Raw genomic sequence first — 24,952 nt, forward strand, 5'->3', positions numbered from 1 at the left:
GTGCCTTGAGCCGTGTCCCCCAGGCCCACGATGGCCCTGGACCAGGTGGGGTCAGCCCTGCCTATGGCCCCGCTGCCCCTCCGCGTGGGCTCAGGCAGGGAGACCCCAGCCTTCTGCTCCAGCCACAGAGATGGGGCCGTGGTGGAGGGAGCGAGGTCCTAAATGGCAGGAAGCCTGTGGGCAAGCAGGCGGAGGCCCAGCCAGGGCTGCGAGAGGCGGCACCCACGGGCAGGAGGTCTGCTGGCCCGAGACCCCCCTTTACTCTCTGCACTGGGGGGACACAGGCTTCCCAGAAACCCTGCACTATGAATGTTTTCCTGGAAGCCGCCGGCTGAGGTGGGGCAGGGCCAGGGAGGCTGTGCACAGCCCTGGCTGCACCAGGTGCTAGGAGTTTGGGGAGAGGAACAGACACAGATACCCGCTGCCACCTTTTCTAGTCACCCTCTGGCGAGAAGGGAGGTGGCCCTGGGGGCCACGGAGGCCCTGCAGAGGCCCGCACAAGCTCCCCCCAGGCTCCTGCTCACCGCCCTACACAGGTCGTGGCCCCCTGGGCCCCGGGCTCACCCAAGCGGGAAGGAGGCAGCCCGGCCAGGCCTGCGGAACAGGCCCTGCGGCTCTGGGCGTTGATGTCAGCGCTGGCCACGCGAGGCTCTGGATTCAATTATCGGCTGCGGAGGGTTCTGGCGTGAGCAAGGCAGAGGCAGGCGGGGGGCTGCGGTGGGCAGAGGGACTGGGGTGGGGCCCTCCCCCTGAGGCGGCGGCCCAGGTGGGTTTCCTGTGCCTGGGTCCCATTAGGGGAACGGCTCTGGCGAGGCCGGCCCTCCCCTCTGGCGGCCCCGTCAAAGGGGCCATTGTGGGCCTGTGGGCTGCTGCTCAGCACAGTGGCTGCTGAGGGAATGCTTTTGCTGCAAAGCTAAACCTGGTGAGTGGGGCGGCAATGGGGGTGGGTGGCAGGGCCCGCAGGAGGCAGGTGGGGCACTCATGCCAGCCTCCCCAGAAAAGGTCTTTGGGCCTCCCATCAGAGTAGGGGCTGGGCAAGGAAGGGGCGACTGGGGACCAAGTGGGGTACGCACAGCCAGGAGGCAGCCACGACCCAGGGTGACTGTGGGTGGGGAAACACCAGCCTCCGACCGGGTCCTTGAGACCCTGGGGCTACGTGTGCCCTTCAGTCCCTCTAAGGAGAGGCTCCTGGGCGCAGAGCCGACACTTGCTCCCTGGCCCTTGAGGGGCAGTCAGCCTCCTGCCTCCAGGAGCTGGGAGGGGCCTCAGAAGCTCCGGGTCTCCAGGGAACACGCTGGGATGTGGGGTGGGTGCCTCTGGCCAGAGCATGCTCCCAGCCTCCACCCTTATGCTCACTCCCAGGGTGACCTCAACAGAAGATCGATTTCTCTGGCTTCAGCTTTTATGCACTGGTAACATCTGGAGAAAATCCTCCATTCGCCTCCACTCAGGGCTGGTAACTGCTGACTGTTCACCCAGCCCAGGGGCAGGGCACCCAGGACAGGTAGTGTTTTTGCCTCTCCAGGGCTGGAGTGTGAGCTGCTCGGTCAGCCCCAACGGTAACCCCCACCTCCACCCTGCACAGAAGTGCGGGGTGGCCGTCTGCCTGGGCCCAGCCTTAGGGATAGGACCTGCTGCCCCCAGGGAAGGGCATAGCTGGGAGCAGAGACAGAGACCCCTGGGAGGGGACAGGGAGGGGCATGTGCCTGACCCCTCTCTGGCCTCCTGTAGCTCTTACTGTTCTACTCAAATGAAGGTGAAAAATCTGTAAAATAAAAGACAATGAGCGGGTGCGGTGGAGGCCTAGGTGGTGTGCGCAGCTGACACCCTGCACAAGTCCCACCTTCAGCCCAGTCGGCAGCCCCTGACGTCGCAGGGGGCCCCTGTGGGTTCTGGCTTCTGGGGAGCCTGGGGGTAGAGGGCCCACCAGCTCTCAGGCCGACCTGGAGGCTGGCATGCAGCCTTGGCGTCCACCAGCTTTGCAGAAGGCTGGAGAGTCCCAGCTCCTCTGCCAAGGGCGTGGGCCCAGTGGGGCAGCGGCCAGGACTGGGGGATGAAGGGGGCGGGACACTGGCCTGGCCGCCCATCTGGGAGTGATTTGAGAAATTCCAGGCCTCGCTGGCCCTGTGAGGCTATTCTTAACTGCTGTAATTACAGGGTCAGCCTTGGCCAGTGGCACCATGGGGTCTGGGCATCGTTAACTCCCCCAGGGGCCACGCTGGGGCTGGGCGGGGGCTGTTCCTTCGGGGTGGGGGTGGGTAACCAGCACAGATCAGGGGCGGAGTCTAGAAGGCAGGAAGTGGTGGGGTGAGGAGCCCTTGATGGTCAGCGTGGACTCCCTTGTCCAGGCTGGGCCAGTCCCCTCCCTCTGCTGGGGGGCTTGCAGAGAAAGGGGTGTCTGGCCTGGGGAAGCCTGGGGGATGAGATACCAGCGCAGCACCAGGGCTGGGGAAGGGGCTGCTGGACACGAAGCCAGGAGGCCTGAGAGCCCTAAGTCCTCCCATGCAGGGAAGGGGTCCTAGTAGTACCCCTGGGATCCCCATGGCCAAGAGCAGGCAGAGGCCTCACGCCCACTGTGCGCTTTAAAGGAATGTGGGGGGCCTCACTCACCCTCGCCCCCTCATCTGCAAAAATGGGCCTTTCCAGCTCCCTGTCCTCTCCCTGTGTCGTGAGAGAGGATGTGAGTCGAGGGTTTCTGCCCCCCAATCGTTTCCCCTTCCCTGGGGCTCTCAGCGGGGCCACCCTGGCAGGAGCTCCTTGAGCACTCAGCCTGCCCCTTCACGGCCCACCCTGCTCCTGGAGCTTGGGCAGAGCACTGCGCAATCTGTGACTCAGTTTCCCCAGCTATAAAACGGGAGAGGAAGGGGCTGGATGGACATCCAAGGACCAAGGCCCCGTCCAAGCTCTGACCTCTGCGGGTCCCTGCCTGGGTAGGGGATTCAGCAAGCCACACTGAGTCAGAGCTCAGGGACCAGGTTCCGCCTCCTCCTCCCCCAGCCCCCTGTACCTGATCCCCTCAGCCGGCCTCCCCAGGCCTGGGCAGTCCCGGCACCGAGCTGGCTCGACCAGAACCCTGTGGACACCACCGTAAACCCTCCTGCACGCACCTGCAGGAGGGTGGGCGGATGAAGTGACTGCCCGAACCCCTGACTCATCCAGGACTACCAGTGACAGCGTGGGGCCTGGGCTGGGGTCTCACCAAGCCTCTGGGTCCAAGGCCTGCCTCCAGACCCCATGTTACCGCACGTCACCCCACGTCTACCTCTCAATCGGAGCCTTGGTGTCTCAGTTCTCAGCCCCACCAGAGCACTCACAGCAAAATCAAGCGCATCCCCACATACCTTGTCCCCCACCTGCTGAGTCACAGTCTCCTCCCTAAAGGCCAAAACACACCATGAGCCCCCGTGCAGAAGCCTGCCCCCGACCAGCGGCGCGCGTTTATACACATCACGGGGCCTTCGACACTCGCCAGCCGACCCAATGCTCCGGCCACTCCTACCTGGGAGAGGTGTCCAGGGTGAGCGAGGTGAGGGCAGTGGAGAAGAGCCGGGTGTCCCAGAGCTTGACTTCACGCTCTCGCATCTGCAAGGAGGGGCAGAGAGGGGCTCAGAAGGGCCCATGCAGGAACCCCGGGGCCAAGGACATGGGCTGGCACGGGGGCACTTGCCCCAGAGCAGAGCTTGGAGGGCAGTCACGAGGGTGGGGGGTGGGGGTGAGGCACGCCAGGGAGGGAGGATTTGGATTTTCACGTCCTGCCCCTTTAAGAACCCATAGGTGACAAGGGGGTGGGGCCCTCCGTGGACTCTGGTCCCTGGGGGTGTTCACCGCAGTTCCCAGGGTCAGGCTTAGCTACTGCAAATGGAATCTGCCAGTTCTCAGCGGCCGTCGGTCCCCTGGGGCTCTGAGACCCAGCTGCATGAGGGGCAGGGCCGTATATGGACAGGCCTGGAGCCGGCCGTGGCCCCTGCCTCCCAGAGGGGCTCGTCCTGCCCTCCTGGTGTGTATGTCCGGTTTGGCCATGAGAAGCCCTACCTGGTTGAAGCCAGTGGACACGAGGTGCTCCCGGGTGCCTGTCCAGACCAGTCGGCCATCCCTGCTGTTCTCATGGGCCGGCGTGCTCTGGGGGTAGAAAAGATGGCGTTGAGCCCCAGGGCCCTCCTTGGGGGGTCCACCCACCCGAGGGCCCCTTGGAGGGCAGGAGCGGCCAGCTGGGGCCAGCTCCGCACCCAGAGGGCCAACCTGGCCACCAAGCTTGGGCTTAGTCTCTGTCCGGCTGCCCTGTGCACTGCCAAGGCCCCTCTTGAAGTGGCCATGGGGCTCGGGATGGTGGCACATCCCTGTGGGTGCCCCAGAGGGGGCGCTCGGTTGCTGGTCACCGACCTCTGCCGGTCACCGTCCTCGGGCTCTGAGACCCAATGCCCTCCTAGAACTTCATTTTCCCGGCTCATGGCCCAAGCTGCCTGCTTCCCAGAGCTGTCGCGAGGATCAACTGAGACCACATGTGATAGGAACAGGCCTGCCACAAAGCAGCGTGCAAATCGGGGGATTACGAGAATTACTGCTGCCTCCTGACACTGCCAGGGGGCCGGGGAGAGGGCCTGGTGCCCAGCGCAGGGAACAGTCGCTGGAGGGGGCAGAGCACGGCCCTCCTGTGGTGCTGGGGCTGCCAGTAGGAAGGCTTCCTGGGCCGGGGAGGGGAGGGGAGGGGAGGCGGGTTCACACTGCGGGCGGCCCTGTCCCTGGGGCCCAGGCGGCGGGGAGCCGGTGGGGGGGGGCCAGAGGAAATGCAAACAGCTCCCTCCCAGTCACCCTGGCCCCTGGAGCCTGAGACGAAAGACCCTGTTACCAAAAATAGCTCACCCCAAACCGTGGCCAGCTTCCTCCAGGCTTCCCACGATCTCCTTGGGAATGAATGAGGGAGGGAGGCGGCTGAAGGGAGCTGGCCCGGCGCCCCCTCCTCAGCCCGCGGAGGCCGACCCCGGCGTGGGAGCCCGTCGGAAACAGCTCCGTGTCGTTGAGGAGCTTTTCTCATTGCTCCCTTCCCACCCGGCTCGAGTCGGCACAGGAAGTTAGGCTGGAGCCTGAGAACTGGGGCCCGATGTCCCTTGCTTCACGCAAGATGGGCTGAGGGGTCGGGGCGAGGGTCAGTTCCGGAACCGGCACCCCAGGGTCAGTCATCAGCGTCACTTGGGCTCTCTCGCCCTCTCATCGGTGTGCAAACATCCCGTGTAAGGAGTGCCAGACAGCTCACACAGCTTTCGCACACCCTTTGTTCATTCAACAGCCCTCTCCCTGGCCAGGCACCGCGCTGGGTGCTGGCGGTGGGGCTGGACACTTCTCAGATGGACGGTCACGTCCTGGGTGAGGCAGGACTGCTCACTCATCTGTTCTTTTGTAACATGAATATCCGAGCTGCATGTGACACTGGGCACTGGGGACACAGTGAAACAGAAAAGTGTCCCCACACTCAGAACGTGCAGGCTGAAGGGCCCACGCCAATCAAATAGAAGCAATGATGTCAGCAGGTTAGGGCGCGAGCTTCGGGTCAGACTGGCTAGGGGAAAGCCAACAGCTTGTGGCTCAGTTTCCTGACCTGAGCACCGTAACAGACTTGCCACTGCATAAGTGTTTGGGGGTGAGTCTGGCACAAAGCAACGTGCTCTTTTCAAAAGGATGGTCATGGGGCACACGAAGTATAATTGAGGAAAGGGGTTTAAGATTAACAGTTGGGTTAAAATACGAAAGATCGACGGGCACAAGCCAGCGTGGGGACCGGCATCTGTGAAGGGTGGGGCCTTGGAGACTCAGGAGGCCAGCACAGCTGGCACGGGGGTCTCAGGGGAGGGGGTTTCGGGGGAGGCGGCAGCGGCACCCGGGTCCTACAGAGCCTGTGGGCAGTGGGGGAGCCTTTTCCCTCTAGAGGCACACGTTTGGATGGAACGTTCCTTGGCCTGTGTCTCCCATCTTCCTATTCCAGGCCTGGAGAAACCAAAGGCACAGAGAGGGGAAGCCATCTGCCTCAGTGACCCAGCAGGGCAGTCGCCCGCCCACCATCGTTCCTGTTTTCAGTAGACGGAGCTGACGGAGGAACGGCGAGGGGACAGGCTCGACCAGAGGCAGCAGCACCCAGACCAGGAGCCACCCCCACCAGGCAGCTTGGGTGTCCAGCTGTCACCCTGAGAAAGCAGGTGGCGACGGGCAGGGCGGTCCGGCTTGCCCCATGGCTCTCCGTCCCCGCCTCGGGCCTCAGAGGGCACAGCACCCAAGAAGTGGAGGGCAGGTTGGAGCTTAGCCTGGGCCCAGCGCGCCTGCTGTGGGTACACCCGGCTCAGTCTGCCCAGGGACCATGGGAAGCCCCAGCAACTAAGAGAGGCCTCTATCCCAGAGGACTGAAGTGACTTTCGTTTTCAAACCTGGCAAGTTCTCCCCTGACCTCAGTGGGACTTGGGAGGAGAAGCCTCCCCTCGGGATCCCCAGGTTCTCCTCCTGAGGCAGAGGGCAGGCGGCAGCATGGACCCAGCCTTGTCACAGGGAGCCCCTGACGGTGAGCCAAGCCTGCGGGTCAGGCCCTGGGGTTCCCCTCTCACCGATGGCTAGGTGTCCTGCAGGTGGAGGAGTCCCCCTCCTCCGTCCATGTCTCCCCCACACCTGGCCCCAAGGAGAGAACAGGAGGGCTGCGGCCAGGCAGCGCCTGCCCAGCTCGGGCGCATACCCGGCATTCCAGCTGCTGCAGTGCCGCCAAACCCCCTCTGTCGCCACGGCAACGCTTCCTGTGAGGGGCAGGGCGGCTGGAGGAGCAGCCCTGAGCTGGTCTCTGGGCCAAGGGGACCTTCTCTGGCGGTGAGACCCCCCCATCACCTGCCTGCGCCCCTCCGCAGTCATGATGCTGGCCCCTAGGCCTGCCTCTGTCTGCACCGGGGGTCCTCTGACTGCGCCTGCCCAGGCCGGCCGGCCCAAGCCTCCCCATCCCTCGGCATCCCCTCACCGCGGCAGCTACCTTCCCTGGCACGGCCATGGCTTCAGGGCCTCAGCCACGCCCTCTGGGCCCTGGCACAGTGAAGGGGCTCTGGACCCCCGGGGCTCTGGAGTGAGATGGACCCAACTCGCCTCCGCTGTGAGCTGTTGTGACCCTGGGGACAAAAGTGACCAAAGGGCTGACCTGACAGGATGCTCAGGAGGGTGGAAGGAGCCTGTGCATGCCAAGGGCCTAGGACACAGTAATCCGTCATCAATGGAACCAAAACACAAAGCGGGGGGCGTGAGCAGGAGGGAGCCGCCCAAGCATCTCCTGCTCCAAGCGCCAGCTGCCAGGGGCCAGGCCCAGAAAAGACAGTGAGGGAGGAGCCCCCAGGTCCCAGCCCACGGGGATGGCCCAGGGACAGGGGGGCGGAGGCCAGAGGGAGGGCAGTGCCCGCTCTGGGTGAGGAGTATCCCGGGAGGAGGCGCTCCCAGAAGGCTTCTCCCCCGAGTTGGCCCCTCAGCTCATGCCGACCCGGCCGCCAGCAGCGGTTTTCCTAATGGAAGCCAGGTGCGGGCCAGATGCCCCGGCGGAAGCGGGGGGCAGGGCCGGGCGGAGGGCGGCATTCCAGGCCCCGCTGCCCCCGCGCCCGCGGGCTGAGGGGCCGAGCACAGGCACCAGCCCAGGAGCGGCGAGGGGGTGGCAGCCACCCACGCTCTTCCCAGGTCTCCTCAGCCCAGAAACCCCCTTCAGGGGGGCTCCCCCCGCCTCGCTGAACTCGCAGCCCTTGGACGGCGGCCACTCCATCTCCACCTCAGCACCGTCGCCGCCTCCCCCTCGCTGGGGGGACGGAGGGGAGGAAAGCACTCAGCTGGGGGACGGGCCAGGGGCGCTGCCTGGCTGGGGCTGGGATGGAGGTGCCCGGCGCCGGGCCTGCACGGACCCTGGCGAGGAGAGGGCGACCGACCAGAGAAAGCTGAGCGGACAGCGCCCCCGTCTCTCTCCTCGAGCTGAGCCTGGTCCTTCTCTCTGGGCAAACACTGGAGGCGTTCCGCAGAAAGCTGCAGGAAGGCCGGCTGTTCAGGCTGCCCTGAGCCTCAAACGGCTGGCCCACTGGTCACAGGGTGATGGGGCCGAAGGACCGGAGGACCGGGGCCAGCCTTGTGGGTGGAAGCACGGCCAGGGTGGGGCCAAAGCCACTTCTGCTGGGCCTGGCTCACCTGCCAGGACGGGGCCTCCTTTAGGTGGTTGGCCAGTTGGAGGTGGAGCTGACTGCCCTGTCCTAGACAAAGAGCTGCAGCTAGCTGTGCGAAGGTGTGTGTGTGTGCGCGCCTTGGGGGACTCTGTGTGTGTGTGTTCATACTAGGTCGGGGGAATGTCACCCCCTGGCTACTGCTGCTTGGGTTTAGGCTGGTGGATGTGTGTGTGTCTCTGTGTGCGTGTGTTGTGTGTGGGTGTGTACGTACCGGGTCGGGGGAATGTCACCCCCTGGCTACTGCTGCTTGGGTTTAGGCTGGTGGATGTGTGTGTGTCTCTGTGTGTTGTGTGTGTATGTCTCAGGGGGAATACAGCCCCCTGGCTTCTGCTGCTTGGAGTTAGACTGGTAGTTCAGCCTTGACCTCAGGCGGGGAACAGGCCCTAGATACGGAGCTGAGGCATCTGTGCTGGGCCTGGGGCCTCGCTGGGGAGCTCTTCCCACCAGCTGGTGCCAGGACCCTGAACTGCACTGCACCTTCCTTGGGAAAGACAGCGCCTCAGCTTCTAGAAAAACTTTGAAAAATGTAAACCCATCCACCTCACTGCTGCCTTATAACCCCGACAGCTCCCACGACACAGGTGACAGGCCCCTCGCTTGGGCTCCTGGGCCAACCTGTCCTGCCCCAGGCTGTCTGCAGCATCACCCCAGCCTCTGCCCCGAGCCAGCTCCCCGGGGAAGTGTCAAAGCGCTCCCACAAGAGAAACCCCCAGCAACTGCCCCGTGTTGCTCACTGTGGAACATTCTGTGCCTGGCAGCGGGCTGCCCTTGAACGACTGAACGAGTCTCCAGTGGCTCAGTGCCTGCAGCATGAACCCAAGGCCTGGCCTCTCTCTCGGAACTTGAGGGGCCACACACACCTGTGCACAGCCAGACACGGACCAGACACGCTCAGGGCCCAGGGCCCATGGGTCAGGCAGGTCCCCCAGTGCTGGCTGGGAGACTGGACCAAACACGCTCAGGGCCCAGGACCTGGAGGGGTGCAGAAGGCAGGGGCTGGGTCTCTTTGCTCCTCTGTGGCCAACCTCCGCTGACAGTACCAGGAAAGCTGGGAGGGGATGAAGGTCTCAAAGAAGAGGAACTTGGCATCTCAAATTAGCTTTCTGAAGCCACAGGATGGCTCCACTGAAGGCCTGTGGGCAGCCTGGCTGCGCCCCACCCTGTGGTCAAAGCTGGACCTTCCCAAGGCGCAACACGCTTCCCAGAAACAGCCTGAACAGCAGGAACCACCACCCAGGTGACCCTCATGTGCCCGCTGGGCCTGAGCCAGGGCACGGGCATGGAAGAACCTGTGTGCCAGAGGCCGGCTGCCCTGCCCACGCCTGCTGCAGCCTCATCCCAGCCCTGCTGCCCACACGACTCACCTGGGCAGCCTCAGGCTTTGCTCTGGGGTCGAAGATCCGCAGCTGCTTGTCCTGGAAAAGTCAAGAAGAGAAAACAGCACAATTAGGGCAGGGAGGGTCTCTGGGGGCCGGTAGGCCGGCCTCCCCCAACCCCAGGCTCTGATGGTCCTGCCCCGCAGTACGCAGGGCAAGCATCACCCACCAGACAAGCCCTCTCCAGCCCAGGTTCCTCCTCCTCACAGCAAGGGGCAGGCCCCCTTGCCAGCCCCAGGTGCCCACAACAGAGAACTCAGTGACAAGAGTTCACATTTCCTGAGCACCTACTATGCGTATGATCTCGCCCCATCTTTCTAACCACCTTGCGAAACTGTGCTATCCCACGCCCCCGTCAGACACAGAAACCAAAGCACAGAACCAAACTCGAGGTTCCCAGCTGCCACACGTGTCTGGGCCTGTCCAGGCTAGAGGGGCTCACAGGACAACATCATTTCTACACTGAACCTGGCGTCTAACCAGGATGGCATGCTTACACATCCATCTATCACTCAGCATGCAGTTACTGGTTCAGAATACCCAAAGGTGGGGATGGGAACAGATAGGAAAAGAAAAAATAAAATAAAACAAAATGCCCATGCTTTAAACAGCTTTATTTCTGTGGAATAATCGCTCTGCGTGTGTGAGTGTGTGAACGTGTACACAAACACACGTGCATAAAGAACTGGGGGAGGGGGACAGAATCTATATCCACCGACTATTTACACGTTTGGCCGTGATGAACTGTTAAATGCAGAAGGGAAGATGCCCAGTAATTCGTGGTGGTGTGATTCTACTGTGGTTAAAAATAAACAAAACCTCCATTTGTCTGACCACATTCCTGTATGTTTTGCAAGAGTGCTGAGTAAGGAGAACGGTCTTGACAGGTACGGGACGTGTGTTAACACTGGGAACCAGGGCTGAGGCAGGTGAGAGGTGGTCAGCTTTTTCTTTTTACATCTTAGCATGGCTCCCCTTTGTTTCAGTCAGCACGGTTCATATTTTCTTATTTCAAAAAACAATCAACCAGCAATGAACAACTGGAATTCGAAATGTAAAACAATATTGCTTATATCAGCACCCCCCAAAAAAGCACCCCAGAAATATTTAGCTATACATCTAACAAAATATATATAAGATGGACACAAGGAACACTACCAAACTCTGATGAAAGAAATCACAGACTTAAATGGAGAGCTAATCCATGTTCAGTTAGGAACACTCAGTATTGTCAAGATATCAGTTCTTCCCAACTTGACATACAGATTCAATATGATCCCAATGAAAATCCCGACACGTTACTTTGTGAATATCAACCCACTGATTCTGAACTTTATGTGGACAGGCAAGAGACTCAGAATGGTCGACACAGCAGGAAAGGAGGAGAACAAAGGTGGTGGACTGCTGGTCTGGAGTATATCCTAAAGCTCTGGGAATCAGGGCAGTGTGGGTCCACACAAGACAGACAAACAGACCAATGGAATGGAACACAGCACGGAGACAGACCCCCTTAGCTACAGCCAGCTGGTCTCCAACACAGGAGCAAAGACAGTCTTTGCAACAAATGGCACTGGAGCAACTGGGCATCCACATGCAAAGAAATCCATCTGGGCGTGGACTTTACGTCTTTCACAAAAATCAACTAAGAGTGGAACATACACTTAAACATTAAAATGCAAACCTTTATTATAAAACCTCTGCTGCTAAGTCGCTTCAGTCGTGTCTGACTCTGTGTGACCCCACAGATGGCAGCCCACCAGGCTCCCCCATCCCTGGGATTCTCCAGGCAAGAACACTGGAGTGGGTTGCCATTTCCTTCTCCAATGCATGAAAGTGAAAAGTGAAAGTGAAGTCGCTCAGTCGCGTCCGACTCTTCGCGACCCCATAGACTACAGCCCACCAGGCTCCTCTGTCCATGGGACTTCCCAGGCAAGAGTACTGGAGTGGGGTGCCATTGCTTTCTCCAATAAAACCTCTAGAAGACAGCATATGAGAAAACCTCGGTGACCTTGCGTTTGACAATAGAAAGAACTCACACTACAAAAAAACACACAAATAACCCAATTGAAAATGGGCACAGGACTTCAATAGACACTTCTCCAAACATACACAAATGGCCAACAAGCATGTGAAGAGATGTTGAACATGATTAATTCCCAGAGAAACACAAATCAAAATCATGGTTAAGATTTTGCATCTCACATCAACGGAATGGTTGCTGTCAAAAAAACCCGGAAGAGGACTTCCCTTGTGGTTGGGAGTTTAAGGCTCTACCCTTCTGATGCAGGGAGCATGGGTTTGACTCCCATTTGGGGAAGTTCCACATGCCATTGGGTGTGACCAAAAATAAATGAATTAATTAATTAAAAAAAAAAAACCAGAATATAACAAGTGTTGGTGAGGATGTGGAAAGTTGGAACCCTTATGCGCTGTTTGTGGGAATATAAAACAGTACAGATGATATGGAAAACAGTCAAGCAGTTCCTCAAAAAATTAAAAATAGAATTACCATATGATCCAGCAATTCCACTTCTGTGTATAAACCCAAAAGAACTGGGAACAGGGTCACAAAGAAATATTTGCACACCCATGTTCATAGCAGCATTATTCACAAAATCCAAGATCCAGAGGCAATCCACGGGTCCACTGACCGATGAATGGACAAACAAAACGCATTCAATGAAACATTATTCAGACTGAAAAAGGAAACTACGTCACATGCTATAATATAGAGGAAGCTTAAGGACATCATGGGCTTCCCTGGTGGCTCAGAGTAAAGAACCTGTCTGCAATGCAGGAGACCTGGGTTCAATCCCTGGGTCAGGAAGATCCCCTGGAGAAGCAAATGGCAACCCACTCCAGTATCCTTGCCTGAAGAATTCCATGGACAGAGGAGCCTGGTGGTCTATAGTCCATGGGGTCACAAAGAGTCGGACACGACTGAGCGACTGACGCTACGGAGGAACATTATGCTAAATAAAGTCAGTCAGTTATAGGAAGACAAACAGTGTATGATTCTACTTATACGAGATGTTTAAAGTAGTCAAATTCTTAGGTATGGAAAGTAAAAATGATTACGAGGGGCTGGAGAAGGGGGCAAAGAGAAGTTGTTCAATGGGTGCAGAGTTTCAACTTCAGAACAATGTAAAATACTTAATATGAGAACTGTACACTTAGAATGGTTACAGTAGTAAATTTTATAAGCATTTTTATGCCAAAATTGAAAAAATAGCTATCAGTCCGCAAAAAGGTAGGGAAGACCCATACATAAATGAATATTACTAGGTAAGTGAAATAATTCAATCTGGAAAGGCTACACATTCCATGATTCCACCTATGTGACACTCAACATCCAGGAGAAGTCGAATCTCTTACGGAGACAGCACAAAGATCAGTGGTTGCTGAGGGTCTGGGAAGAGGCAGGCAGGCATGAACGGGTTAAGCACGGGGCACTTTCTTAGAGGAGCAGAACTATCCTGTGTGACGCTGTAAGGAGGGACACAGGACGTCGTGCACTTGTAGGAACCCACAGGAAGTGCGTGGAGTGAACCTTAATGTAAACTGCGGGCTTTAGTTACTGTAGCAACACTGGTTTAACTTTAACAAGTACACCTCACTGATGCAAGATGGAGCGGGGATGGAGGGGGATATATGACTCCCGGCCCTGCTTGCCTGGCCCCTCCCGGTGCCTGCAATGCAGACAGTGCTAGTGCCTGCCACTCAGAGGTGGTCACAGGTAACTCTGGGGAGGAACCAGACCTGACTTGAGCCCAAAGGACAAGCGGAGCTTGGGCTGGAAAGGGAAAGGCATTCGAGGAAGAGCACAGAGCATGACTGAAGATGAGGAGACGGGAGTCTGCTGGCACGTGATGTGCAGGGAAGACAAAGTCACGCGGGGAGGGCATGGCAGAAATGGGGGGCACTGGGCAAGCGCACAGATGGACAAGGCAGGAGTCCAGCCTGGAGAGTCCTCGAAAGCCAGGCCTTCCTGACACCTGGCAGGGTCCCAGGGTTCTCGGGTTTCGCCCAGCACAGCCTTGCGGCCGTAGTTCACTGAGCTCTTGCTATGTGCCAGGTGGGCACCAGGCACAGTCCAGGGATTAACCCTGAGGCACTGTCTACTCCACAGTCTCAGGTTCGGGACGAGTTTGCTTACAGACAGAGATCAGACAGATGGGGCCAGCCAGTGAGGGACACAGGACCGAGGCAGAAAGAACAGTGACAGGATGGGGAAAAACAGAGACACAGACAGAGACAGCAATAAACACAGAAAAGACAGTGGGGGCCAGGAAAGAACCAGTGGAGGCTAAGGACAGAGACGGCAGCAGGAGCCAGGAGGAGGGCGGGTAAAGCAGGGGCAGCGCTGGATCTCGAGGTGACAGGCAAGGCAGAAGGCCTCCTGGCAGCAAAGGGCACTCCCCCTACCATGGAGACAAAAGGGCCAGGGTTAGGACGCCAGCTCCACCACTCACGTGCTCCGTGACCTGGGAAACCCAGGGTGCACTGGACGTGATGGCAGCAATTCTCAGAGGTCAGAGGCACCTGGGGAGCTGGGCCACGGAACATAGAATCCCAGTGTCAGGTACAGACCAGGGTCCAGACAGGGCACTGGGGGCTGGCACGGCCAGCACAGCGTTGAGCTCACCAGCGCAGCCCACCCCGCCAAGCAGACCTAGCCGGCCGCGTCCAGCCATCTGTGGGGCCAGTGCGCCCCCTAGCGGCCACCCACTTTTCCTTTCCCACAGCGGTAGCAGCTGGGACGCGAGCAGGAAGGGGCCAGCCTCACAGGCAGAGCAACTGAGGGGGCGGGAACGGGGGGCGCCTCCACCGGGCACCACTCCAGCGATGCCCTTGGGAAATCTTTGCTTCTTGTCCCTGCACCTTTGGGCTCCGGGTGCAGGGGGCCAGAGTTCCACCAGACTCAGAGCTGGATGGCCCCACTAATCCTCCCCACGAAGACACCAGCAGGCATGGAGCTGAGTCATCGTCTTGGGACCCGATGGGGAAGTGGGGCTCTGTGACTAGATGGATCTTCTCTCTCCACTTGCCCCAGTTCGCGCCCAATTTTGATGGTAAATGGAACTCAGACTGCTGGGGAGAAGGGGCTGGACACCCCCCACCCCAAAGCAGGAGGCCAGTCTGGAGTCTGGGAGCCCCTGGGGGTAGTACCTCGGGGGCAGCCTGGCCGCAGGCTGGGTGGCGAGGGCCTTCAGCCCTGGATGCTGAGGGTCCACAGCAGTCACCCCTCCCGCACCACCACCCACACCCATGCACACGGTCAGCGTGGGGACAGCATGAGCCCCTTGTCTCAACAGGGATGGTTCTGATGCAGCCCCCGAGCCCTCCGCACACAATCCCCAGACCGGAGGCTCTCGTCCCCTCCCTGGGTTCTCTAGGTTCTCCTGGGCTCTGGCAGGCCCTCCTCAGGGAGCCACTCCTCACTGTCCTGCCCCCTCCCAGGCTGCCGTGCTCCTCGCTGTCACCCCACCCCCAGAGCGCCATCTGATCAGGTCACCCCCAATGCTAGGGGTGCCTACTGCCTTTCAAAACGCATCCTCACTTGCCCTCAGCCCACCCTCCCCTCCCCATGGCTGCACACCTTCACTGGCCATCTCTGAACATGGCAGGACCCCTGGGAGACACGCCTGCCTCCCAATTAATTCCTCTGCAGCCTCATTTGTGACCCCTCTGGGAGCTCCAACCACGCTGGGGTCTGGTTCACACCAGGCCCAGTTGGGCCGTGAGCTCTGGGGAGGGCTGGTACCTCTGGCTGCTCCGCAGGAAATAACCCATGTCCAGCCCCTAGACACCTGCTCCCCAGACACCCTGCCTGGGGCTGTTGGGGTGGGGGCCTGAAGCCGAGGGGACGTGGGGCAGAGGCCACAGGCTGGACTGGCCACGAGGCTGCAGCTCTCACATCATATACATACGGTCCATGGCTGCCGCTTTACCAGGCGGTGCTGACGGAGACAGTCTGGTCTGTAGAACCTGGAGTCTCTACCACCAGGCTCTTCACAGAAAAAGTCTTGCCCCTGCTCCAGGCTAAGGAAGTTACAGAGAACAAAGGAGAACAACCCTCTATAGAGATACATCCAAATGTTATAGTTTGTAACACAGTGACACAAAGTGGAAGTAATCCACACTTCTGAGAGCAGGCCCTCCACTAAGCAAACTGCGAATCTACGTGATAAAATGCTTCCTGTGACATTTGTTAAATCTTTGATAAACTGAAAGAAAAAAAAGAAAAAAATGTTTATTACGCGGGACAAAAAATGTGCAGGGTAGAGTAATGTGGATATTATGTACAGAGGGACTTTCCGGGTGGTCCAGTGGCTAAGACTACACTCCCAGTGCCAGGGGCCTGGGTTCAGTCCCTAGTCAGGGAACTAGATTCCACAGCCTCCAACTAAAAATCCCACACACCACAACTATGACCCAGCCCAGCCAGATAAATAAATAAATATTAAGGAGCAAAAAAAAAAAAAAGATCCTATGGAAAAACCCAGATACACGTTTTGGTCAACCCCATACTATACTTGGGCTTCCCAGGTGGTACTAGTGGTAAAGAACCTGCCTGCCAAAGCAGGTTTGATCCCTGGGTCAGGAAGATCCCCTGGAAAAGGGAATGGCAACCCATTCCAGTATTCTTGCCTGGAGAATCCCACGGACAGAGGAGCCTGGCGGGCTACAGTCCATGGGGTCATAAAGAGACACAACTGAAGTGACTTAGCAAAATACTGTATTTGGGTGATCAAAAGGAAACACTTTGTGACAATCCCCTTCCCTCCTTGCCTCCATGTCTCCTCCCTCCCTGTCTCTTTCGGTGTCTGTCAGGACTGTGTTAGTCCCTCTGCCTGGGACATCTGTCCCCTCCTCAGCAGGGTAGCCCCAACCTCACTGTCCCTGGGAAGCCTGAGCCACACTTCCCAGGAGAGCCTGTGTAGGCTCCTTCCGTCATGGGCGGCTTCAGGCAGAAGACACCACACAGGCTCCTGAAGGTCGTGCACTGCCAGCTGCTTCCATGCAGACTCCTCCCCAGACGCACCCTCCCCCCAGCGGGGGCTCCCGTCTCCTCACGGGTTCTGTCCCTCCCCGCTCCCTCTACCTCCTCTCACCCCTTCCCTCCCACTCGGGGCTCCCGTCCCTCTGTGGGTGCCACACGAACACAGGCCCCCACCTTCAGCTCAGACCCTGTGGGTGCCACACGAACACAGGCCCCCACCTTCAGCTCAGACCCTGCGGGTGCCACACGAACACAGGCCCCCACCTTCAGCTCAGACCGCTGCCCAAAGCCCAGTCCCTGGACTCAGCAGACATCACTGGGACGTCCTGGGGCCGCCGACCCCACGGTCTCGGGGGCAGGCCCTCCTCCAGCCTGCGACCCAGGAGCCGGCCTCGTGACACGCCCCCCAGCCCTCTCGGGTACTCTGTGTCTTGTATGCATTGCCCCCTGCCCGGGAGGCTCCTCCTTCCCTCCCCCGAAGGTCGCTCCACCTCTGCTTTGGACACCCCTCCTTCCTTCCCCTGACCACACTGGCCAGATGCTCTGTCCACACTGTGGCCAGGGAGCCTCACGGTGCAGACCCGCTCCCCTCACACCCCCACCCTGTCTGGCTTTAAACACTCCGCTGCTTTCCAGCTGCTTCTACAGTAACAAGCGTGATGGTGTGCTCACGGTTCTGCCCTCTGCCACAGCCCGCTCCCCCGGCCCCGCACCAGGAGCCCTCCCCTCCCAGGCCCCGGTCAGAGGCCAGGCCTCCCTGGCATCTCCAACCACTCAAAGCACCTCTGGCCCCTCTTTAAACAGCCTGGGTCACAATTATCCTTTTGTCTATGATCCTCGGACCTACACTGGCCGCCCCCACCAGCACGGGCCATGGTGGACACAGGACCTGACGTCACCAAGGACCCTGAGGCCTGCTGACTGCCTGGGGGAGGGGGGCTGGCACAGTGCCCTGCTGTGGATGCTGCCTGACACAACTCTCTGCCACGGTAACAAAGTGGCCAGCAGCCAGGAGGGGCTGGCTGAGGGTGGTGACGGGAGCCCTCAAGGACCAGTGCAGGGCTTTTCTTACTGGGTGGGGGCTTTGAGAGAAAAGTATGAGCCCGAGGAATGAGGACAGCAAAGAGGAACAGCCATCCTGGCTTCAGTTCTCTGCTGCCCCCCAAGTACCGCGGAGCCTCACAGGTACTGCTGGGGTTCTGGGCCCTGTGACGCGACGGCCCTGGCAGAGCTGGGCATGCCTCAGGCCCTGGCAGGCACGTTCTCGTGTCTCACCACTCACCCTTACCTTGCATGTCGTGCCCAGCAGGGCTCCATCCCGGCTCCAGGCAGCACCCTGCACCAGGTCCCCATGGGTCGCCAGCTCTGCAGAGAAGCAGCCAAGGTCAGGAGGGGTCCAGGGTCCCCCCACTCTGTCCCAGGCAGTGAGGGTCTCAGGAAAGCGGGTGCAGGCAGGCCTGGCTTGGGGGTAACTCTGGGGAAGGGGCAGCTGCTGGGAGGGTGCCTTCTGTGCAGAAGCCAGGGCAGCAGGGCCTCCAGGTTGGGGGTGGGGCTTCATGCAGCCCCACTCTTCTCAGGCCACACCCCCAGTCAGCTCCCTGACCCTGGGTCACCTCGCTCACCCCGCCACCAACATGCCTCCCCATTCCCCTGCAGTGGGCCACACAGCCCATGGAAGTGTCACACACACCCCTGCCCTGGGCACCTGCTCGGGCCTTCTTCACTCCCTTCCCGAATAGCATGACAATTTTAAAATGTGTCCACAAATTCTTTGACATCCCTCCAGTTACTGGCTGAATTGTGTCTCCCCTCAAAAGATGTCAAAGTCCCAATCCTCAGCACCAGTGAATGTGACTTTATTTGGAAATAGGGTCTTTGCAGATCATCAAGTTAAGTTGATAATGCTAGGATAGACTCTGATCCAGTACGAATGGTGCCCTTGTGAAATCAGACCGAGACAAACATGCACAGAGAGAAGACGCTGTGAAGAGAGGGAAGACAGCCATCAACAGGCCATGGAGCACGGGAACCACAGGAGCACTGGGCAGGGAGCCTGGTCCAGAGTCTCCTGTGCAGCCTCAGAAGGAATCAGCCTTACCAACACTCTGATTCCAGACTCTGGTCTCCAGAGTTGCGAGATAATAAATGTTACGTTACACTCCTCAACTTGCGGCAACCCTAGGAAACTAACACCTCCTCCTTTCAAAATGTGCAGCCCAGCGATTTCCCTGGTGGTCCAGTGGCTAAGACTGGGCGCTCTTATTGCAGGGGGCCTGGGTTTGATCCCTGGCCAAGGAACTAGATCCCACATGCCACAGCTAAGACCTGGTGCAGCCAAACAAACGTAAAATGTACATGAACAAAATGTGCAGCCCAAGCCCTTTCCTCTTGAGTGTGAGCAGGACTTGGTGACTGGCTTTTCGCAGAGGGCATGCATCTCCCAAAGCTGCAGCATAAGCAGCTTCCTCCTTGCTGCTTCTCCGGGACTGTCCCCTGGAGAAGCAGCTGCCATGTGGTGAGGGTGATCAAGCAGCCCACGGGGAGGCCAACAGGGGAGAACTGAGGCCTCTTACCCACAGCCTGCACCGTGAGAGTGAACCATCTAAAAAGCAGATCCTCCTAGCCCAGTCCAGCCTTCAGGTGACAGCAGCCCCCGCTGACAGTGGGACCCTTAACCTCATGAGAAACCCTGAGCCAGAGCCACCCAGCTAAGCTGCTCCCAAATCCCTGGCGCTGATAAATGTTTTCAGTTCTCTTAAGCCTCTGGGTTTGGGGGTAATTCTTTCTGCAGCCCAAGGTAACTACCATGCCAAGGTCTACCTCCCTCAAGTTAATCCCAGCCCTGTCACCCGCTTGCGCTGTGGCCTCAGTCACGTTATTTAACCTCAGCTACTATACGGGAACGGCAACAGCCCCGTGTGAAGCCCTCAGCACAGTGCTGGGCAGACAAGAAGGGCCTGAGACGGAAGTTACAGCTGCGGTGACTCCCTGATGACACACTGCCTGGTGGCCTTCACCTCCACTGCAAGGTCGGGCTGCTCTCAACTGCACCAGGAGCACACTGGGGGTGAGGAGCACCTTGAATTTCAGGTCCCTTGGGGCACAAGACGGCTCCATGGTGAACGCTGAGTGACTTCTCAGGAACTGATACTGTCAGAAGGCGGGTCCCTCAGACACCCGTTATGCTGTTGGCCCTTTGTCCCTCCCCCAGAGGTGGGGACACCACCATGGTGACCCTTCACAACCCTGGACAGTCTGCACAGCCCTGCAGGGCAAGTCAGTCCTTCAGTTCTCTGAGCTTCACGTCTTTCCCCTAAAAAGGGGATGAACTTGTCCAGGAGGACTCTGCAGAAAGGATTTGGCCACTCTGTCTCAGAAAATGCCTAGGCTCCTTGGTGGGTCCCTGTTGATGGGTCAAAACCACACAAACACTAAAGATTCTGACCCACAGCTGCCACTGCCTATTCGTGGTCTGAATGTTGGTGTGCCCCCAGATACACAGGTTGAAACCTAACTCCCACTGGGATGGAATCTGGAAGCGGGGCCACTGGGAGGCGATAAGGTTACACTCATGAAAGGGCTCGGTGCTCTTTTGAGAGAAAACCCCAAGAGCTCCCTCACCCCTGCCTCCGTGTGAAGAGACAGCCACCTGCGAACCAGGCCCTCTCCCGTGCCTGGATCTCAGACCTCCAGACTCCCAAACTGAGAAGTAAACGTTTACAACCCAGTTATGATCCCAGTCTGTGGGATTCTGTCGGAGCAGTCCGATGGACCAGGACACACACCGGGGGAAATGAAGCAGCAGTACTGTGCAGGGACGGGGGAAGTGGCGAAGACAGCAAAATTCTCATCTCCTAGAGGAGAAATTAGCAGTCTGCTTTCAAAACTGAAATGACACACAAGTCAAGAAATAACAGTATAAGGAAGTTATTTAGACATATGAAGAAGAAAGCAGAAAAAACAGCCAAATGAGATGAAAACAGACGGCTGTGGAAAGTGGGGAGGGTCAGGGTGCTTGTTAACAAGTCTTGTAAAATTATATATTATATATACACACACAGGCAAACAAATACACAGACACACACACACGTAACTACATATACATATATACATCACACACATGTGAAACCTGACACGTGTCTTGAAACTCACACTACCGGAATTGCAAACAGACAGAAAGTGCTGCCAGACGGGGCTGCCCACGGAGGGGCCGTCGCGGTGGCCCTACCTGTGAGGGGCTGCTGCTTGGTGGCATCCCAGACCTTGGCGGCCCTGCCCACCGCGCTCAGCAGGATGCCGTCGGCAGTGGGGTGGAACTGCAGCACCTCCACCTGGGCGTCCTCGGGGCCCAGCAACAGCCCGGGCCCCGAGGGCAGAGCCTGGCCAGATGCCGGCAGTCGCCACACTTTCACCTGCAGAGAAGAGTGAGTCTCTAAGCCCAGGGCTGGTGGGGGCGGGGGGTCTCGCTGCCTCCATCCAGCCTTGTTCCAGGTGCCCCCACCCCAGGGGAAGGGAGGGACGGGCTGGGGGGCCGAGGGGAAGACGTGGGAGTGGGGGAGCCAGGCGCTCTGCTCTGTCCCCTCCAAGACTCCTACCACCCCACCCGGGCCCTGCTGTCTGCAGGAGCCGTGCAGCAGGGCACAGGTCACGGCCGTGGCTCAGAGCAAGTTCCCAGGGGCGCATGAGAGTTGATGTGGTGGGGTGGGACTTAGCAAGAGGGGCTGGACTAGGAACCAGCAGGGCCCTGGGCCTCATGAGGCCTCAAACAGGTCTTCCAGCCGCTCCACTCACCGTCCTGTCGGCTGAGGCCGTGGCCAGGAGGAAGTCATCGAAGGGGGAAAAGTCCAAGTCTGTGACCAGGTCTGTGGGAGAGAAACAGCTGACATGGCCAGACAAGGATGAATGTCCTGTTCCAATCCACTGTGCCTTCTCCCAAGGCCAGAATCACAGCCCAGGGCCTCCGGGCTGAACCCTCTGCCCACACGACGGCAGGCTGGAAATCCTCAAGGGGAGCGCACTCTAGAGACAGTGGGCCAACACCACAGTCCCCACCTGCCAGACACAGGCCCAGACCCCTGTGGCCCCTGGTGGCCAAGGGCCCAGCAGCAGGAGACTGGCAGGATGGGTGGGAAGCTCGCCATGTCACCAGGCACCTGCATTCGCCCAAAATCCAGAGCCTAGTTCGGGTGAACAGAAACAAGTGCCAGCTCCCATGGGAATCACAAACAGGACAGACGACGGGCTACTCAGCGCTCATGGACCCTCCCCACCACCATAGGGACACGCACTTCTCTGCAGATGCAGCAAGAGGAGGGCTGAGCATGGAGGGGGGCTTCCTGGAGGGGGCAAAGCAGGCCTTGGAGAACACTGAGGGTGGCACGGGTCAGGGCACTGGGCAGGAGGGGGCTGGGCTGGCACTGCCGACCTAAGAGTTCTCTGCCCCTTGACAAGCCAGGGCTGGCCCACCTGCAGGAGCTCACCCGCCCCAAGCCCAGGTGCCGGCTTCTCTCTGAAGGGAATAAGACCGGAACAGGAGGCTGAGTGACAGGCACCTTAGGGACTGCCCTGGGTGGAGAGCAGCCAGCCAGGAGGCAGCGGTCAGCTCTGAGCAGGACCTCCAAAGGCCTGTGTGTCCAGTTGCTCCTTCAGTTCTAGAAGCTCCACAAGAGTCTCCCAATAAATCCCTCTGTGGCTTATGAAAGCTGGAGTTGGTCTCAGATCCTTGCAACTGAAAAACCTGAACTGCTGAGCTCTGGGGGGACCAGGAGGGGGACTGGGGCACATGGAGTGAGCCAGAGCCCAGAAGGAAAGTGAGACTGGGGGCTTCAGTGGGGTAGAGCTGGTTCAGATGTGAGCAGGACATCTGTGAGCCAGGCCCAAGTCACCAAGGCAAGGAGCACCAAGCAGATACACTGTCGAACCAGGCCAGCGGACCCTGAAGACAAGGAAGAGAAGGGGCGGACAGGGACAGGCACTCCTGGGAAAACCCCAATCTGGACTCCTGATCACAGAATCCCTGCCACCCAACCCTGCGGGCTCCTGACAGGATAGGGCAGGGCCCAGGCTGGGTGTAGATTCTGGCCTCCCCAAGGGAATGAGCAGCGGCCGATCTGGGTGCCCAGCTGTAGGACCGTGGCCTGAGGGTTCATCTCACCAGATCCTCACAACGACCCTTAGAATGGCACTGTGGCCTCATTCCCAAGTGGAGGATGAGAACACGAGGACAGAGAGGTTAAGTAACTTGCCCAGAGCTGCACAGCTAAGAAGGGGACAGGCTGAAGGTCAGGCAGTCAGCTCAGCTTCAGAACCTACAACCTCAGCACAACAGCTCGCGGCCTTTCCCACATCAGAGCATGCTGCCGGCCACTGTCCCCCAGCCCAGTCCTGCAGAGATGGTCTCCAGATGCTGCCCAGCATTCTGTTCCCCAGACCAAAGCGCCACCCAAGAGCTGAGAGGCAGAAAGTGTTCCAGAAGGCAAGGCACCCCAAAGTCAGAGCAGCAGCCAAAACCCCCATCATTGCAGTCTCCCCCAACCCTCCACCAGCACCCAAAGTGGAGAGCCGTGCCTGGCGCCCCGAGGGTAGAGTCTGAGGAGCTGGAGTGAAGCGCCCCCAGGAGCAGTTTCCAGGCAAGGCTGCTCCCTTGGGGAGAGGTGCTGAAAAGCTGGAGCCACAGAGAGGCTACGATCTACCAACGAAGCCCAGTCCAGCTTCCAGTAACAGGGCCCTCACCACCCTACATACAGCTCCAACCTGGGGCTGCTTCCCTATGAAGAAGAATCACAAAGCCAACAGCACTGTGCCTAAAATACCTGGGTTCCGACTCTGGCTCTGCCAGCAGCAATGCCAGCATCGCTAAGCTCCTAATAATCCCTTTGAGCCTTGGTTTTCTTAGCTGAAAAATCGGTTATTTAAAAACCTACTTCTTGAGAATTCCCTGGTGGTCCAGTGGTTAGGACCTGGTGTTTTCACTGTCATGGTTCTACGTTCAATCCCTGGTCGGGGAACTAAGATTCTGCAAGCTGTATGGTGCAGTCAGATAAAAAATAAAAACAGAAACCTACTTCAGAAAGGTATGAAAAAGGATGAAAAAGCAGAATTTGTCTATGGGCTACATTAGATGGATCGCAAAGATATTATGCCGAATGAAACAGACCAGATTTGAAAGGCTACATATAACGTGAATCCATTTATGTGAAACGTCCAGAGAAGGCCAGTCTACAGAGCAGAAATCAACCAACGTTTTCCGTGAAGGCCGGGACAGAAAACATTTCAGGCTTCGAGGGACATACGGTACCCGTCTCCTTAACTCTGCAGTTGTTGGGAAAAGCAGCCACAGACCATAAGTCAATGAAGAGGTGTGGCCGCGTTCCAATAAAACTATTTACAAAGACAGGCAGCGGGCCAGTTCTGGCCACACAGTAGCTCGCAGCCCCTGCTGCAGAGGCAGAAAGGTCCATGAATGCCTGAGGCTTCAGCGCCTGAGGCAAACACATTAACTGCCAAGGGACATGAGGGGGGTCTTTCCAGGATAAAGGAAATGCTCTAACTCAATGGTGGGATACCCGACCCCGTAACTTTAACAAAAGTCATCAAATGCTTCAAATAAAACAAGCAATGTTTATAAGTATGTAAACAATACCTTGACAAAGTTGTTTTAAGTTTTAAACAAGGATGGGGTAAGAAAACGAAGACAGTGCTGAGCGTCCACGGAAAGCTCCATCATTCTTCACTACCGTCATCTTATTAACTGCCACCCTCTGCATCAGGACTGAGACACTGAGCTGCACACCCAGACTGGGGATGGAGGATCAGCGCCCTTCTCTCACCCCAAGCCACCCAACAGGCAGCCAGGAACACAGGCCAGAGGGTCTGGGCCCGTGGCCACTGCAGCTGGACGAGGAAAGAAGAGGCGCTGCTGCAGCCTGAGAAGACCAAACTGTTCCCTCGATGTGGGCAGGCTGCCAGGTGGACTGCTGGGCGCCCCCAGAAGCAGCTGCAGGGGTGGACAAAAGCTCTCTTTGTGAGGGCCCATCTCTGGCTCTGCAGCCCAACCCGCCCCCTCCTTGGAGGGCCCTCAGCAGCCTGCCTGACTGGGAGGATGCCTGCTGTGAGAGGTGATCTGCTGGGCTCCAAACAAGCACAGAGGGCTAAGAACCACATGGGCTTGAGTCTTCCACGGTGACAGGGAGCCATCATCAGCCTGGAGCACAGGATGGTGCAAATCTGCCTCCTTCCAGCCTGATCACCTGGAGCACCAGCTTCCCTCCTCTCTGCCCAGGCTGGAGTTCTCAACCAGCAACAGCTTTCCCACAGTGAGGGTGACAGGAAGGGCCCAGCCAACCACAGGGGTGCAGGAC

At 58.5% G+C, this 24,952-nt stretch overlaps 1 protein-coding gene across 5 annotated transcripts in view; it reads right to left on the bottom strand.

The window, feature by feature from the left end:
- The window catches only part of CORO7 (coronin 7), a 61,054-nt gene that overhangs the window by 32,536 nt on the left and 3,566 nt on the right, over positions 1-24,952 (bottom strand). For all 5 annotated transcript variants that reach the window (XM_042240441.1, XM_042240442.2, XM_042240444.2 and 2 more), the window contains exons 4-9: positions 21,384-21,454; positions 20,821-21,004; positions 17,881-17,957; positions 9,578-9,628; positions 4,033-4,119; positions 3,500-3,582 (exon numbers count right to left, since the gene is read on the bottom strand). In XM_042240441.1, coding sequence (XP_042096375.1) covers positions 3,500-3,582; positions 4,033-4,119; positions 9,578-9,628; positions 17,881-17,957; positions 20,821-21,004; positions 21,384-21,454 — 553 coding nt within the window. The remainder of the gene's footprint in view (positions 1-3,499; positions 3,583-4,032; positions 4,120-9,577; positions 9,629-17,880; positions 17,958-20,820; positions 21,005-21,383; positions 21,455-24,952) is intronic.

This window comes from Ovis aries, chromosome 24, assembly GCF_016772045.2.
Source record: "Ovis aries strain OAR_USU_Benz2616 breed Rambouillet chromosome 24, ARS-UI_Ramb_v3.0, whole genome shotgun sequence".
Classification (NCBI taxonomy): domain Eukaryota; kingdom Metazoa; phylum Chordata; class Mammalia; order Artiodactyla; family Bovidae; genus Ovis; species Ovis aries.